Source organism: Barbus barbus, assembly GCF_936440315.1.
Source record: "Barbus barbus genome assembly, chromosome: 29".
Lineage (NCBI taxonomy): Eukaryota > Metazoa > Chordata > Actinopteri > Cypriniformes > Cyprinidae > Barbus > Barbus barbus.
In genome coordinates, this window is record NC_136757.1 from 17,555,960 (window position 1) to 17,574,009 (window position 18,050).

General features: G+C 36.2%; 1 protein-coding gene across 1 annotated transcript; it reads left to right on the forward strand.

Moving 5' to 3' along the window:
* Positions 1-10,312: 10,312 nt before the first annotated feature.
* Positions 10,313-16,541, forward strand: LOC306849355 (homeobox protein aristaless-like 3). The gene is made up of 4 exons (XM_079384313.1): positions 10,313-10,846; positions 14,018-14,289; positions 15,184-15,309; positions 15,610-16,541. The coding sequence occupies exons 1-4, from the start codon at positions 10,522-10,524 to the stop codon at positions 15,979-15,981; spliced, it is 1,095 nt and encodes a 364-aa protein (XP_079240439.1). The 5' UTR covers positions 10,313-10,521; the 3' UTR covers positions 15,982-16,541.
* The last annotated feature ends 1,509 nt before the right edge of the window (positions 16,542-18,050 follow it).

An 18,050-nucleotide genomic window follows, 5' to 3' on the forward strand; every position in this document is an offset into this window, starting at 1 on the left:
TGTAAGTCTCCAGAGTACGGTTGGGCAGTAGTGTTATTATCAATTCATAGACCCTGTTGTGTGTCTGTGTGTGTGTGTTCACCTGTGTATTGCCGTAAGATTTTGTTTCTCAACACATTGGTAGTGTACATTTTATCCACAGTGCTCATTTTAAATCTATTCTAAAACTATACACAATTCAAGTGGGCTGATTTTTGTAGAAACGGGAGTATGGCTAACAATAATAATGAATGGATAATAATGAACCATTTGGTCTGTATTGTCTTGATTTTATATTTTATTACTAAATAAGAAAAATCATTTTTAATTTTGATTCTCCTTCCAAATTGTATTTCTATATTACGTTTGTGTTGAATGATATAACAAATGTGTATCGTTGTTCTGAATGGGTAAAAATCTCTCTTTCCCTCTTTTATTTTTATTTTTTATCCCTGTGTGAAAGACATTCAGCAAATGGCGCATTAATCTGATGTTGCTTTTGATCGTCATCTGCTTCCCATTGCTTTAGGTGCAGAGTATTTCCAAACAGTTTAGGTTTTGATTCCACAAGTGTCCAATTCAAGGTCAGCCGCTGGCTTTTAGAGAGGATTGAATTCACGTGAAATAGTAGTAATGTTCTTGTTAGGTTGTGTGATGTGGTTTCTCATTCACTCAGTCTCTTTTAGAAGTGAGAGTAGCATTTGAGTGTTGAAATCTACATGGCTGTATTGCTGTCAGAAGAGTTTTGATAATAAAAATGTCTTCCTGCCATTTTCCCTGTGTGTTTTAGAGTAGCGATGGATCTGTGTGTGTGCTTCTCTGTTTTGTGTGTGAGTCTGTGTATGTACACTACATGTGCCTATGTTATTGTGAGTGTCTGTGTATCCTTTGTGAAAGAATCAACTTCAGTCCTGCAGATGTAAGAATCCGATACTCACACAGGAGATAGACAGACATGGATATGAAAGGTTGCATTATGTGCAGCGTCTGGGTGGTTCTGTGAGGGGTCAGAGCGCATGTCCAGTGCCTCGGGCCATCAGGATGAGCTCCGGGGTACGTGAAGATGACCAGAGCTGTTCCTGTGCAGTTACGCTTGCACAGCTGCCACAGTCTGGCATTCAGACCAGCCCCACAACCAAAGGCCATGGGCCAAATGTAGGTCATTAATATCCTCCATCTTGCACTGTAGATTTCAAGGTTGCTTAACCGTTGCAATTTGAAATGTGGCGTTAATTTAACACCTGTATTCCTCACAGATATTTATTGTTAAAGTAATGGGACTGTTGAGCTGCAACTATTTCTATATTTAAGAAAGTATGATCTGTTGCAATTTGCTAATTTTTCTCGAAGTAGGCCTACATAAAAATGCTGTTCTATTCCGTGAAATGCACAGACAAAAGGTGATGTTTCTTTAATCAAGGCTTTTTTCTCTCAATTATAGTGTACTGGTGTATTTTCCTTTTGCTACAACTCTGAAAGCCTGCAGAAAAATACATTTCATCACAAAAAATGTATTTATGTGTGGCTCCAGTTTGGGAAGTGCGCCATAAGTGCTACTTAGCGTTAGAAGAAACCCTGCAATGAGCGTTAGATCGTAAAGGCGCCCCCTGGAGCTGGAGTACATACATTTTATCCCAACGCCATAGAAATATGAACGAGAAAAATTGTATGACTCAGTACGGCAGTAGTTTTTCCAATAGATAAACAGTTACATACGTGGAGATACAATTATTTCATAGGCTACATTCATAAATAGTCTAATTAACAAAGTTCTTTCTTTTTAAGGAAAACAATAGACAAATTAATTTAATTGTTTATAAACAATTCTTCATTTTAAAACCAATAGTTTTTTTTTTTTAAATAGCCTAGCTATATTTTAGCAGATTTTTGGAATTACTACTTTATTACTACTAAATAAAAAGCTACAATGTAGCCTTAGACATTTTAGTTGAAAAATGAGCCTATATCGAAATTTGAGTTTTAAAGAGTCGTCAGAATAAATACAGGTTTAAAAAAGGAGAGATAGATTATGATAGGCAATACTTGTTTCAAATTTACTAAGAGGACCTCTAACTGAAATGACTGTCATCTGACTATCAACATAGCCAATCGGAACAGCTTTGAGGTTATTTCATTTTATGTATACTTTTTAACTTTACTTTTTAATTTTAATATGTTTATTTGTTAATGGGGGATTTGTTCGCAAAGAAGGCCAGTTTGCAGTGTTAAATGATCTATTTAAGTAAAAAATCTGGATGGACCTTCATGCTTTTTCTTTTACACTTTATCAGTAAATAGGCCTATGCTGGGTCGTCTTCCCCTAGTTATTTATTGAAAAATGTACACGTTTTCTATATAAATTAAATGATGTATTGAACGATGTTTTATTATTTGTAGTCAACCAAGCAAACAATATACACAAAAATAGCTACTAACATAAACTAACAAGAACATAAAGACCAAATAAAAATATGCATTCAATTAACGATTTAAAACGACCTAACATAACCATGCTTATCTTGAAGTGGACTCGCCTTCATTCTCCCTGGACGATGCTTTGAGACAGACAGCTGTTCAGCCCCTCCACCCCGTCCTCCACCCTGTCCACCAATCAGTCCTTCATAATCGACTGTAGTCCGGCATTTCTCAGCGGGGGCGTTCAGAGAACATCAGGGGGCACTGGAAGCAATATTGCTGAAAGGTGGGCGTTTGTTTAAGTCGAGTTTACACCAAAAGATTTACTACGAGACGAGCTGAAAATGTAATTTCCATTCACATGACTATTGCTCTCTTTAAAGCAAAATGATATTTCAACTTTCCTGCCAAATCAATTCTGTAATTTGTTTTTTAATGTAATAATAATAATATACACAAAATAATAATAATAATATTAATAATAAAAACATTAATATTCAGGGCATCGTTCAGGGCGGCAAGGAACCAGCAAGAAGATATGGTGCGCTGACCCAAGAAGCGTGGAAAAACAGTCTCATTCCCCTTTTTATATTTAATTCTGTAATTTTTTTTATAGTTATTATTATTTTTTGACTATTTGAGCCTACTTTCAATTTGTTTTAAATTTCAAGAATAGTAATGTGTAACATTGTAGCATTAAGAACCAAGACTATGGTCTATTTAATATCTCTCTGTATTTAAAGTCATATAACAAATGAACGACATGCATAAGGACTGCAACCTATACATGATATATAGCCTATATGATCATTTTTATACTCACAGAATTAAAAATAGGGCCTAGGCTATATCTTTGGAATACGCCAAACTTGGCCCCCACTTTTTCTTTAGATGTTAGATGTAGAAGTTTTATAGGCCTCGATATTTCCCAAATGCTTTCACAAATATTCTGGATTTGGCTATCACGCTGCTAGATACGTGACAGTGAAGCTGATTGTTAATTCACGAACAGTAGCTTTAAATCTATTATTGGCCGCGTTTCTATGACTTGCTGGTGACTGCACGGAACAGACAGAAAGTTGGCATGGATTTAACTGCATGCTTTGAAGGGATTTGAGCACTCATTCGTTTTTCGGTGACAGTTTAAAAGGGCTCTTTCTATCCCGCGTATACGCATGACTCATGAAACAGCCACAACGCTTGTGCCGAAAATAAGGGTCTATTTTATTTAGGAAAACAAAATTCAGGAAGGAAATGAATGATGCCACAGCCACAACATGGACAAGACTGTAAATTATTCTTGTTTTTAGCTCGCAGAAATTTCATGGTATTATTTTTTTCAAGATGAAAAGAATAACTCTTGTTATTGTGCTCCATATTCGCAGGGCCACAACGACATTCTTAGCGGAAAAAAGTCACGAGGCGACCTCAGAAATTAGTGGTGTGCAGCAGAAAAAGTTAGATTAAAGCAAACTTCAATAATAATAATAATAAAATAAATAATAAAAAAAATAAAGAAAAAAGGATACCAGAAGAGGTAACCATGGACATGCTACCTTAAACTCTCCCAAGAATGACTGGAATTACTAAAAAAGGAAAACAGATAAGAAGAAATCTAGAATAACATGTTTGACAGGATTTTATAGATTTAGGGCAAAGTGCAGTACAAATTGCATACCAGAATAATTACATTTATAGGCACAGGGTGCTCAAGTAATGTTTTGGCTTCTTAGAACAGAGGTCCAGCCTGAGACAGAAGAGAGGTAAAGTGGGATGCTTGGCCAACTCTCTGGATTTATCCATATCTGAGGAGAGAGTCCCTGCCCCAGGCTGCAGCTAATGAAAATCCCATGGCTGAGCATCTGAGCTTCAGATACTTCTTCATAGTCATTGTGTGAGCACCTTTAATTGAATAAGAGCCACAGGTCACAGAGACTCTCCACTAACCCCCCTTTCAGTATAAACACATTTAGGGATTATTTATTTTTTAGCTGTGGCGTGCGTCCACGGCAGCCAGGTCAACTGATACCCAGATGGTTTCTCTGAGGAGCCTGTTTACGGATTCCTGCAGTCAGAGTGGAGCAAAGTGAGGATCTGACGGTATGTCGCTGATTACAGTCACTCAGCTTTAAAAGCAGGAACAATAAGAGCAAGGCAGGATGAACGTTACTCTTCAGGCCTGCTAAATAAGCTCAGTTTTTATGCTGTAGTGGCATTTTTATTGTTTCACTTATGAATAGATGGGTACAAGGATGTGCACCATTCAGAATTTAACTGAGAATGCATTTTTGAGTTTTGAAACCGAATACAGAATTGCATTTTGAATTTGAATCGAAATTAACTGAATTTCTAGGCCTACAACTGTGCTTTTTTAAACATTAAGCACGTTTTACAGATACTGTAGATAGTTAGACAGACAGACAGACAGATAGTATTTTTTTTTTTTTACTATTTTATCCTATTCAATAAATTAACTTTTGTGGACAAGGGTGGAAGAACACTTCATTTCCCAGAATGCATTGTATGTGTTGCTTTACTTTGATTTTGTTATTCAATAATTTCCTCTTCCTACTGGACCACCAGTTAAACACCATTAATCTTCAGTAATTTCCTCTTCCTCTCATCCCAATTCATATTCTAGTTCAAATTCAAATTGAATAAACTTTTTATTGTAGGTATTTATATTTGACTTTGAACATCATCATTACATTCACATCACCTTTCTTTGGTGATCTAGACATCTCTCATGCAGTCTGGAGAGACAGCGAAATTGTGTGGGGTCGCTGGAGGGACAGTCAGTCTGTTCTTACCCAGTCTCCCCCACACACACATACAGACTGGCCCTTCTTCAGTGCTTTTCTGACACAAACTCTCGCTTCCCAGACTCCCTCTGTCATGTGTTATGACCCGGGGGTCGGCAGCTGTCAATCAGAGCTTAGGCTTCGGCTGGACAGAGGGAGAGGAAGAAAGAAAAAGAGCCCTCAGAGGAAAATGCTTCCTCTTTATATGGGATCATCTCTCTGCATGCAGGGCACATAATTGAATTACTGCCCCTTCCCCTCCACATCTTCCAATGCAAACCTGTAGGCTGGAATGATAAAGACCTCCACTCATGATCAGAGTGTGTGAATCAGCTTGTTAACAGCACAGTGGTTTCCCTGTTTAAACACTACTAACGCTGCATGCTCTTGATGAAATTATTACATAGATAGAAATTACATCGATAATTTCACATCCCACCTGAATTGCAGTTCTGTGTCCTGTTTGAATTCAATTTAAATTCATGAATTTAAATTGTAATTTACAAGGCATTCTTAATTCAGTTTCGAATGGCACACACCCATGGTTAATGGAGTGGAGCGACACTGAAAAACTGATATTTTGTTTCTTTATCACAACAGATAAAGAAAGCTGACAGGGAGATGGAGGATGATAGCAGGTCCAGCGTTGTGTGAACTGAAGGTCTCAGAAGGGTCACATCCAACTCTGCTCTTTCTGCTCTGAACTGGATGAAAAAGGGAGAGGGAGAAAGGAGAACAGAGAGACCCTGGGCCACAGACTGGACTGATTTCCTGCGTGGGGTCATGCCAGGGACAGGTTCAGCCGCCCCAGGTTCAGGAAACAAGAGTGGCCACAAAGCCACAGCAAGCGGAGGAGCGAAGGTCAGCCGTTTGATGACTTACCAGAAATCCAAAGAGCCGATGGAGATATACAGCTGGGCAGAAATCAATGTTTCCTCCTAATCCATAACCTGCAAAGTTTTGGTGACTGGGGTTCAGGTTATCAGGGTCCTTTAATAAAGGACTGACTGTGAACTTTACACTGAAAAACATTAGGTGTCAAATTTACTTTGAAACTATTTTTTTTACTCAAAATGGCAAATAGACACCGAAATGAACTTGAAAATTTGAAGTAGAAAGACTGAAATTGTACTCCATGAGACTAGGTAGGTATTTTCATGTAAAACATAATCTAATAATCATTGTTTTATTTACAACTTCAAAAAACATTTTTTTTCAGTGTATTTTTCTCAGGGAAACCGAAATGTTGTACATGGCTTTTCCCTTTGAAATTTCTTACATTTTTTTCATTTCAGAATTCAGTCAGTTCTCACTCAGATCATATTCACCTGTAGATTATAATTGGAACTGATGAGGAGGAGACCTGCTGCAATCACTCATGCAAGAATTACATGATTTTCTGAAATACATTATGTTCTGAACATATTTTTCTGTCATCCTTGCTTAAAATGGCTGCTGCATTTGATCAAAAATGGAGGGCATATTCCTTTCTGTACTGCCAGTTGTCATATTGTACAGATAACAGCTATAGAAACAGAGGAGAGCATTGGTTCTTAGTCTGCTTTCCTGTAGATGCAAATGATATGGCTGTGGTTGTGTGCATGTCAACTCTGTCAACACCAAAGTTAAGAGCCTTGGCTCCTGAGGCCATCCAGCCAACATAAAGTTGATATTTTCTCTAAACGTGTCTTCTGGAGTACATTTTCTCTATTAAGATTTTTATTTCAAGAGTACGCCATCACCTCAGGCTAGAGTGAAATATTCTCTTTGGGATTTCAGCCATTTAACCATGAGCCAGAATCACAAAACCTGGCTGAGGCTACTGGATCACACACAAGAAAAGTGTCCAGGGTGCACTGCATATACAGTATTCACAGTAACACAGACATATTGAAGCACAGAGAGTAGGGGAGTGCGGGGCTAGTTGTCACACTTTTTAATTATTTATCAGGGTGAGTTTATTTTTGAAAGTCAATCAAATTCAGTAGACACAAACCTTAATCTGGGCTACAGAAATTTGAATAATTCCACTGTTATTGCCCAGGGAAAAACCATACAGTTAAATTAAGAAAAACTGACAACATTCCACAAACGTGGGGCATGTTGTCACAACCAATGGGTTAGGTGTCACATTTTTATATACTATTCCATATTTATTTATAAAAACATGACACCCAACCTGACATTTATGACTTTTTTTGTCCTGATCCTGTCTGAATTATTCCAGTGTCAGGTTTTTGCGTTCATTTACTTACGCAATAGAAATTACACTATGGGAAACTCTAATCTGGACGCGATTAGGTTTATAAAATTCAGCCATAATGGCTGCACTGGATGCGGCCTGCGCGACTGGATGCGACGCGACACATAAAAATACTTATCAGAAAACCGATGCCCAGTTCAATTTCTGACGCATTCCACGCTCCTGCGCTACTTCGACACTACAACAACGATCGCGTCGGGTGTGAAATCCACATAATAATTCTAATGCAGTGTTTTAACTTTAAGTTTGAAACCAACACACAAAACCACCGATACAAATCTTTTACGTTTGGAATTGGACTTTTGACTCCAAATCCTGCAGTTGGTAAGATATAGCAAGGCCTAGGGTCGGGACATTTTCCCCATTTATCTCAATGGCAAAAATTGTAACTGAATTCACTTCGCTTGTGTGACAACTTGCCCCGCAGTATATAGGCTAGGCAGTAGCTATTTATTTTTAAATACTCACATTCTCTCGCTCAATTAAACGAGCTGTATTGTTTTGAGAATGCATTAGGCCTATCTCTGCTTTCTGCCGTCGCTTAGGCTATACTAAATCCCACCGCACGTTTCATAGACAGCGGTGGTCCTGTTCTTCTGAGGGTTTGTAATTTTCGTCCATGCTTCCCACATCCTAATCTAAGTCATGTTGTTTATTAATTGGCTTACAAAAATGCCACTGCATTTACGAGCAGCACGCTGGTCATGTCCTTTTGATTAACTTCTGCTTGGTAATTAACGGGGTCCTTCTTATGCCATAGGATCACTGAAATGAAAGGCGAAGAGTTTCCTCTCTCTTTTACATCTTCACGGCTTAATGGGGGCTATTTGCTGAAGGGTTTGCAAATTCAGCTCTTTTTTTCTCTGTATTTGCAACAAACCTACTTTTTCTGCCCAATACAAATTATGTCCCCTTTTATACCCAAATGTGTAACTGACTTTAAAAAGACTTCTCATACGTTTGAAACAGAATAACAGAATGAGATTTATTATATATAAGTCAGTGTCATAGAAGTGAGTCAGTATTTGATTTTAGTTTTCAGAAGAGTATGCAAGAAAACAACTTGTCAGAGGAAGTGATATGATCTCTTCCGTATTACCAAAGTCTGTTTGCTTGGTGAATTCATCATCGAATGAAACGGTTCTTATGTGGGCTGACCGAAGCAAATGGACTGGATGTTTACACACTTGTCCGTCAGGTTGGCTCCATGCGGCCTTACAGATATCAAAAAAAAAAAAACTGTTAGACATCTTGGAGAGCAGCGCGAGTCGTTTAAGTGTTCTGTGTTTAGAGATCTTGCAGAGATTTGAGCTGCCACGTCAATATCAACAGTTTTGAATTTCTTTGATCTCTGGATGTCCAAACTCAAGCAGCTCCACAAAGTTTTTTGGAAGGAGTTTTATTTTATTTTTTATTTTTTTTATTTGTTTGTTTATTTATTTATTTTTTGATCAATTCGGTGGACAGTCTGCAGTTTGCAATATTAGGCTATTCCTCAAGCGTTTGAGTTACCAACAAAAAGTTAGGCTATTTAAAAAAAAGGATAATTATGATAAACGCTGTAATTTTTCTTCTGGACTTTAAATGCATTTTTAAGAACTACAGACCGAATAGAACAAAATGTTATGGATACAGCAGAATTAATTAATTCTTAAAATTAATTGTTGGTAATTCAAAACTCTTCAAAAACAAGAACTCAGGGATAACCTATCCTATAGGCCTATGGGTTGCTTTATGCCTGTTTTTTCTCTGTCTATTAGTCTAGGCGTAAAGTTTAGTGCTTTTGCCATAATAGAAGTGGAAAGGAGTAACATGTGAGTTGGTGATCATCATATTAATGAACTTTATATAAAAAGATAGCACATTTTCTGTAATGCTGCACTGGATCAGCGTTTGTATAATTTTTATTAATGATGCAGTAACCATAAACCAGCTAATATCTAGTATAGTTTAGTTTTCTAAAATAAAATAAATGTGACGTTTGCTATTAAACTACTTTTAACTAGTTATGACAGCTTTAGGGTTACATAAGATATAATCGAAAATTCCTTTTGACGTAAAATAGCTACAAATAAAAAATATCATAACTTTAACATTGCCTTGATGTATAAAATAATTACGTTGGTTTGTATTACATAATATTTTGTACTACATACATGTTAATTAATAAGCATAGGAATATAGAAGGATATAGAATATAGGAATAAATATCAATAGTAGCCTTTTATTTGTACTTTTTTTTAATCCTGTCTAAAATTCTTAAATCTCAATCAGCGGCAGTTTACTATTTTTGCTGTTGCTTTAGGCCTTGTAATTGATTCACACTGTTGTTTCCTTATTAAAAATCCAATTACAATGATTTTATTTTTCCTCGTATTTTATTACAATTGTGCATACAGCTCGATAATAATAATAATAAAAAAGATGCTTCTTCAACGTAGAGTAATATCTTAATTATATGTTGTCCATCTAACTAAAAAACATAATGGCATTTCAGCTGTTGCGTGTATGATATAAAGTCATCAATAATTCAAAACTTAATTTGATCATCGATGTAGCATGATATATCACAATCGGATTCATTCAGGGAATTTATTTTAGCCAATGTGCGTTTACAAAGTTGATGTCTGCTTTAAGTGAGTTCTGACAGCATCACGCGTAAAATGTTCCTGGATCAAAATCCTTCAAATCTGGATTCATTAGACTACTTTGGTGATTATAAATTAGGCGTATAAGTGCTCAGCCAGTCACAATTACTACTCGATTTAATCACGTTCTCCTATCTTTCATAGCAATTTTGTTTTATTAAGAGAAAATGTTTAGGAGGTAAATGGTTAATTGACAGGAGCCGCACGTGATTGATTTTTGGGCGTATTGAATCAGACCGCTGTCTACCTCTTTCCCAGTTCACGGGTCTTTGTTTCTGATCCTCTAAATCCCACCCACTTGAAATGAAGAGGTGGAAAAAAATCGCCATCTCTCTCGCTTATACACTAACTTGTCCCCTGTTAATAGCATCCTGGTTCACTATTTGCGCTCTCGTGCTCGGGACGGGACGGGGTGATGGAGACTGAGAGTTGTCTGTCTTTCTCCTCGCCTTCCAACAGGATCACGCCAGAGAATTCACCGGGTTTGGAGCATAATTCAGGCGCGTTCTTTCAGTGTGACGACCTCCAAAAGTCTTCTCATCTTCCTCTAGCGCATCGACATGAGTTCTTTATGGGACGCTACACTGACTGCGGCTCCGCGGACTTTACGCACGGCGTCAGCTCTACAACTCCCCGCGCCTCGCCTGGAAAGCATACCAAGTATTTGGAGAATATGAACCAGGACCAAAAACCTTCGATTACCGAGAAGAACTCGTCATTTTATGAGACAAATTCTGATGGTAAGTGAAAAGTATTCAGTAGTTGAATGTCAGCGAGAAAACCTCCAAACGTCTAGACTGTAAACGATGTAGGCTAAAATTCTTATAACAACAATAGCCTAATAATGGCATAATAATAATAATAATAGTAATAATAATTCTCAAAAACCGTTTACACAATTTTGCAAATATGCTACTCCATCTGAGAGGCCCAAAACAACTACATAGGAATGTGACTAAAAATCATTCATATTTTTCATTTACACATAATTATATATAATAATATATATAAATACAAGGTTCTTTGGAGAAAATAAATAAGTGTATTCGTTGTTCAAAGATGTTTTCTAAAGAACCACAAAATAAAAGGTTATTTTATTACATATTTTATTTACACTTAAGCTACTCAAAGTGGTTTAGGCTTCAAAACTATTTTTTTCTAACAAACTTTTGGTATAATTGATCTCAAATAGCTTAGCTAATAGTTAAATGTTTACACTATTTTGGTCTTAAAATAATGAACTCTAAATAAGTTATTATAATGAGTTATAAATAAGTCATATAGTTAAAATAAAATAAAAGAAACACTTTATTTAACCTTTTTTTCACCATGCTAGTCAATTAAGAACGGGTTCTTACTTTCAATAACAGCCTGTTTTGAAAGTTATTAGTAACCTATTTTATAACATGGGTTCATGTTGTCAGAGTTGCGTCTTTTAATACATTTCAGGCCTGCTCACAGTATCCATAACGCATTTCGTCCTGCCACTTTCCCATATTTTAAATTTAAAACGCATTTATAAAATTCTAGCATAATAATTAATTATTTTTGAGGTTCAAAACTTTTTTAACTGTTGTAATTTATCGTTTTCTTTCCTCAACAATTTATTTCAATCGCAAATCTCAATTTATATTACAAACCTAATCATAAAATATTGCGATGTGTAGGCCTAATGCTTAGAAACAATATATTTACTCAGACCAACAGCATTCAAATCTATTGCGTGCGCGGTTTTGAGGCCTGTTCTCGGTTGCGTTTATAAGTCACACATTCTAAATACGAACATTGATCTTGAATTCTAAATTAGTTTCATTTATAAACGATTATGTTGATATTTAGCAAGTCAACAAGCAAGTTTACATTTCCTAAATAACTTATTTATTTTAAGATCACGAGACGTGTTGAGCCAGTATTCTTCAATCTTTTAATTGTGGACCTCACCTTATGGGGCTTATGGGGGTGTGTCAAACAAATATAGCTTGGATTTGATTGGTGGGAACGAACTAGTGTTGAAGACAACACTTTAATAATAAGAGGCCTGTTTTGTCTTTTGTAGCTTGTGTTTTAAGGGGGGAGAAATGTGCCAGGGTTACAGCGTCGAACTTGATCATTCATTGCACTTATACATAGCCTACTTTTTGAAAGACAGTTTTATATACTAATATACTTTAATAAACTTCATCTTTATTAATTTATCGCTCTTTCAAAGGCCAATGGATACATTTTGGTAGATATTTAACTAAAATAAAATGAAAATAGTAAAGTGTTGTTCTTTACTGTTCTTATAAGATAGGCTAAATAAGAGGACAGTATATAACTATTCTGTTCCTAAAATAATTTAGTTTTTTTTCTTGTACTAGGCTATTTGAAGAGATCAAATATAATAGTGCCATAACTTTACAGTTATAGAGCTCTAGTAAACCGTTTCCTCTGTTTTGGTGAAAATTAAATGAGGAAAACCATAATTCATTTCTGCTACTTAATCACTAAGCAAAGACAGACATTGAGCTTTAAAGCAAACTGCCTGGGGATTTTTATGACCCAAGGTCAGATGTTTTTAATATCTACAGAAACATCTAGATCATAATTTCACTCTAATTCAGATGGATTACAGTGGAGTTCTTGTGAGGAAAACAAAAAGCACTATCAATGTCAAGCAATACTATCAGTTCTTAAAAACTATAAATATAATAATTGTTTTTTTATGTCTCAAGAAAAAGGCTTTTATGCATTTGCATTAAAGCAATTATTTAGTCAATTTATTGACCTAGATGATCATGGTTTGAAAAAAATATAATTTTGTCATTATGCACAGAATTAGTCACTCAATGATGTACTCGAGCAGAAATCTCAATAAGATTTGAAAAAGAGAATCCAACTAAATATTAACACACTAGACGTGTGTTTTGCTTTCGTTTCCATGAAAATTAGGGATACGATTGTTTGAGTACAATTAAAAATTGCAACACAGAAGAGACATTAAAAGTTATATTTTAGATAAAAGTACTCACACACACAACCCCCCCCCCCCCCCAAAAAAAAAAAAACCCCTCTTGTAAAGGACTATGACTGGTTTATTCCTTTTAAAATATCTCTTCCCATCCTTTATATTCTCCTGAGAAAAGCAAACACGTCATGTTTGAATGATGTTTATTATTATAATGATTATAACAGAACTTTTTTTGTTGTCAAAATTCCTTCACTTCTTACAACCTTTTAACCTGTCATCATAATAGCTGTGGTATTTTGTAATGACATGCATTTCATTGTACAATTCAAGCAAGCATTCATGCTTACAAAAATTGATTTTTAACTCAAGCCATTCAATCTCAAGTTTCAAGCTTAATCAAAACAGTAAGCTCTGCTGACAGTGTGTTATCCTTTTTAAAGTTCATGGAATACTCAAAAATAGACTGAATATTTGAAAGAGAAAATGTTGCAATGTTGGTTTAATGGTCTACTATTTCATTTAAACAGCAAAAATATTTTTAGTTTTATGAACAAAATAGCTTATACGGTTTGAAAAACATACAGTGATTGCTATTTATCACAGATCAAAAATATGTGTTATTGTTTATTTTTTTAGCGAAGTTATATTTGTTACATATTAAGTTGTGCTGGTTCATATGGAAACCTGCAATGTAATTTGTATTGATTTAACTTGTAAACATTATAATTCTGTTTCCTAATTAAAACTCATATATTTGACATGCGTTTGTGGTTAGTCTGAGGCTGTTAAGCCCTGCCAGCTAAATCAGGTGAGGAGGCTATATATAAAAAAGCCATTAACTGCAGTTTAGAAGACAAGAAAAGCACTGTACTTAAACAGAAAATGATGTTTAATTAGCCTGGGCACAGTATTTATATTTACTTATTAGAAACTAAATGTCATTCTGTCTTGGTGTCAGCAGGAGATAAGACCGCACCCAAGGCCCTTGGATATCCCGCTCTAGACTCGGAGTGTTGTGGAAAACTGAAAGAGCCGTCCAACGGGTTGCCTGGAGCCTCCATCGCTGACTCCATCGACCTGTCAGGCAAGAACAAGAAGCGGAGAAACCGCACAACTTTCAGCACCTTTCAGTTGGAGGAGCTGGAGAAGGTCTTTCAGAAGACACATTACCCAGATGTGTATGCACGGGAACAGCTGGCACTGAGGACAGAGCTCACGGAGGCAAGAGTGCAGGTGTGTTAGACTCCACCTCCTGGGACAGGCTATTAGTCATATGAGCAATGTAAGATTAAATATATAAATTGGTATTATTAAAATAATTGTCATTCAAAAAAATTGGGATCTTATCTTTGTCTATTATTCTCACAAAGGCTGCATTTATGTGATGAAAAATACAGTAAAAATGGTATGAAAAATGATTAGATTTTAAAGAACTTCTTTCTATTTCAATTTATTATTCTATTCTATTTTCAATTCCTATGATGGCAAAGCTGTATTTTAATTAATTTGGTGCTCAAGAAATATTTCTTGTTAAAAACTGCTACTTAATATTTTTGTGGAAATTGTGATGGAAAAAGACGTTCAAAAGAACTTTTCTTTTCTTTTAACATTGTAAAAGTCCTTACAGTCAGTTTTGATCAATTTAATACATTCATTTGCTGAGTGAGAAGTATTAATTTCTTTGAAATAAACTTGTGTTATTGATAATATGATAATATAAGATATCTGATTAATAGATACTAACTGGTTTCAAATGTGACAGTATACACAATTTACATTTATTCATTTAGCTGAGGCTTTTATCCAAAGCGACTTACAATTGCTATATATGTCAGAGGTCGCACGCCTCTGGAGCAACTAGGGGTTAAGTGTCTTGCTCAGGGACACATTGGTGTCTCACAGTGGATTCGAACCCGGGTCTCTCACACCAAAGGCATGTGTCTTATCCACTGCGCCATCACCACCACCCAATTTCTTGCACAGATTTAAATGCTTTCAGTAATAATGTTGCTCATCTATTAAATATATGGAATTCATTGAAAGGCAAGGCAGAGTGTTCCATTTTGACAGGGCCTATATTTATATCACTCAATAAGTAAGTTTAATATATGGATATTCTTTCCCCAGGTGTGGTTCCAAAACAGACGGGCCAAATGGAGAAAAAGAGAGCGTTACGGGAAGATGCAAGAGGTGCGAAACCACTTTGCTGCTACATACGATATCTCCCTTCTCCCTCGCTCCGACTCATACCAGGTACACACGTAAATACACAAACACAGAACACGAAGAGAGCATAAGACGGAGCTTGAGAACAAAAATGTAGCTTTTGTCTACAATTTCAACACACAGGAGAGTTGCTTTGGTTTGGCTGGAGACATAGTGGACATTATAATGATTTATATTTGTTGTCAGAAACAAAGACTGAATTTAGTTTTATATTGTATTTTAGTGTGATGCCATTAATCTTGCCATATGGCACAGGCTAGCATTAAAAGTTAATTTGTATACACGATAATTAAATGTAAAAAGATTGTTGTTTTTCTGTCCACGTAGATGCAAAATAACCTATGGCCAAGCAGTGTGGGAACAGGAGGCGCCGGTGGAGCGGCCAGTGGGTGTGTTCTGGGAGCGGAAAACATGGCATCGTCCTGTATGACCCCTTACCCCCATCCTCACGGCAGCCTTTCCGGGCTCATGGGTATGCCTGCGTCTCCAGGCCATCCTCATCATCATCATCATCATCATCATCATCACCCGCCCCACCACCCTAGCATTAACGGGATATACTCACTCCATGGCTTCCCAGGAAGCCTGGGGGCCCATTCCTTTGAGCCCGGACCAGAGTCTGACTACAAGCCCTCCGGCCTGGTGGCCCTGCGCATGAAAACCAAAGACCCCGGGAGCCTGTTATCCTGGCCGACATGACCGCGCAGCTGCAACTGCAATTGTGATCACATCACTGAGCCAACAAACAGTTAGCATGGCTGCACATACCGGCATGTTAGTGCTACTCAGAAACACACAACTGAAAGACACTTTTTTTTTAATGCTCAATGTACACATCTCTTTTTTGCAGGCTTCCAGATGTTTTCACGGCAAAGATACATTTGATGCATTATTTTTGTCTGGATCTGTTTCCCTATGGAAGCATCTCATTTGTTTGTGTGTTTGTTGAAATTCTATGAGCCACAATGGGCTTTGCACACAACTTGCCTTAATATAAAATTGGATACTTAAATTGTAAAAATGATGTAATGTTAATTACCAAAGAGGATGTGCAACATGTTTATTTAAGTATGTTAATGTTAATCTCATAGTTTCAGTGTTTGCAGTGGTTTAGCCCCGTATATATGTAGTCCCAGTCAATAAATGATTTTACATTTTCCCACTTTGTGCATTCAAATATGTCACCAGTAAAAACAGCAAATAAATGTGTGGTTCTGGTAAACCATGGCAGTAATTAAATATTGCTGCATATAGATTGCATTTTGTGTTGCTGATTGCTTATGGATTGCTTATTTTAATTAGGGATGCATGATATTTTGGTATCATATTGCTTATCATATTGGCTGATATATCAGTTTGCTTTTTTATTTAACAGTTTCGGTCCGTACTAAATATCAACTTGTACAAGCTCATTTCTCAATTTTTTACATTTAGATTAATTTAGCCATTATCAACACTCACTTAAAGTTACTTTTAAAAAAACACTATTAACTTAACACTGTTAAATGTATTTTTTTTTTAGAATGGCCAGACACAGTGCATTTAAAATAATATATTTTATTATTGTTTTATTTTTCATTTATTTAGATAGAATTGTACAGAGTTTTAATATCATCATCCTTGAAAATATTTTTGTTATTCTACAAGAATTTAAACATTCATGCATCCCTAATTCTAATCTTGAACAATATCCGGAATATGTCGTTTTATAACACACATTATTGTACAGGCTCAGGCAATTTTGGGATCCATATGAACATCTCATAAAATTCTAATGCAACAAAAATATTTTATGTGCCAATTTCTTATGGCTATAATACACGCTTACACGTTAGGTGAAATGTTTTTTTTTTTACTTGAGAGAGAGCATGGCCATCTAATGTGTCATTTTAAATGTATGTTTTGGAGTAGCCTGGCTATAAAGGCTGTCAAATGTCACCCGATACATCAGCAGCATGTGACAGCCCTGCTAATCCAAAACCATCTAAGTGACCACAAACCCCTCACTCTCAGACTGATGACGGATTCCAAGGTTTTTCTCTGTCATACCCATCAACCTTAGGTCTGGGGTCTGACAGCTGGACAGAACCACAAAGCCTAATGAATTATGAATCAACTTGCATGTTATGCTACTGTTTAATTCAAGAATCTTCGACAAAAATCAAAACGTAACGTGAAAAGCAATGCAGACCCTAAGTTTCTGAAGCTGGTTAAGTGATCTGTATCGCATTAAAAAAAGAAAGAAAACAAAAGTAATAACATTTTTGCATGGTTTGAAATGCACCTGGGCTTCAATAACTAATCAAACTAGTTAAATTCAAATTGTGCCTGGTGAAAACCTACATATTTTTGAACATTCAATTCCTGTGACATTGACTTTTAATGACAAATATGTCCCTCACAGAAACAGGGCTTCTAAAGAACAACAAGCATTCTAAATTCTGTTTCTGAGACCACTTAATATCAGTATACAGTTGATGTGTTTTTGGAATCCCAATGCTGTGGGAAATAGCTGAAGTTAAAGTGTTCTGTTGATACAAGTGCCAAACAGCCTTGAGGAGGGCAGTTCTGTGACCCAGCCATGGGACCGGTGTGGGTTATTCAACTCCATCTGGGTTTAATGACTGCATGCCAATCCTGCCAGGCACTCTTTCAGGGTGATTCACTTAATTTAGATGACACATAAGACGAAATTGCTCGAGATGAAAAAAGCTGCAATGACAGGATTTTCAAAGCTTCTCTCATTTTCCTAATTCTCAAAATGGGAA

Bases quoted from the DNA above. Each gene is read 5' to 3' on its own strand.
- LOC306849355 (XM_079384313.1), top strand. From the start codon at position 10,522: ATGGAGACTGAGAGTTGTCTGTCTTTCTCCTCGCCTTCCAACAGGATC. The intron at 10,847-14,017 runs GTAAGTGAAAAG...TGGTGTCAGCAG, and splicing joins TTATGAGACAAATTCTGATG to GAGATAAGACCGCACCCAAG. The intron at 15,310-15,609 runs GTACACACGTAA...CTGTCCACGTAG, and splicing joins CTCGCTCCGACTCATACCAG to ATGCAAAATAACCTATGGCC.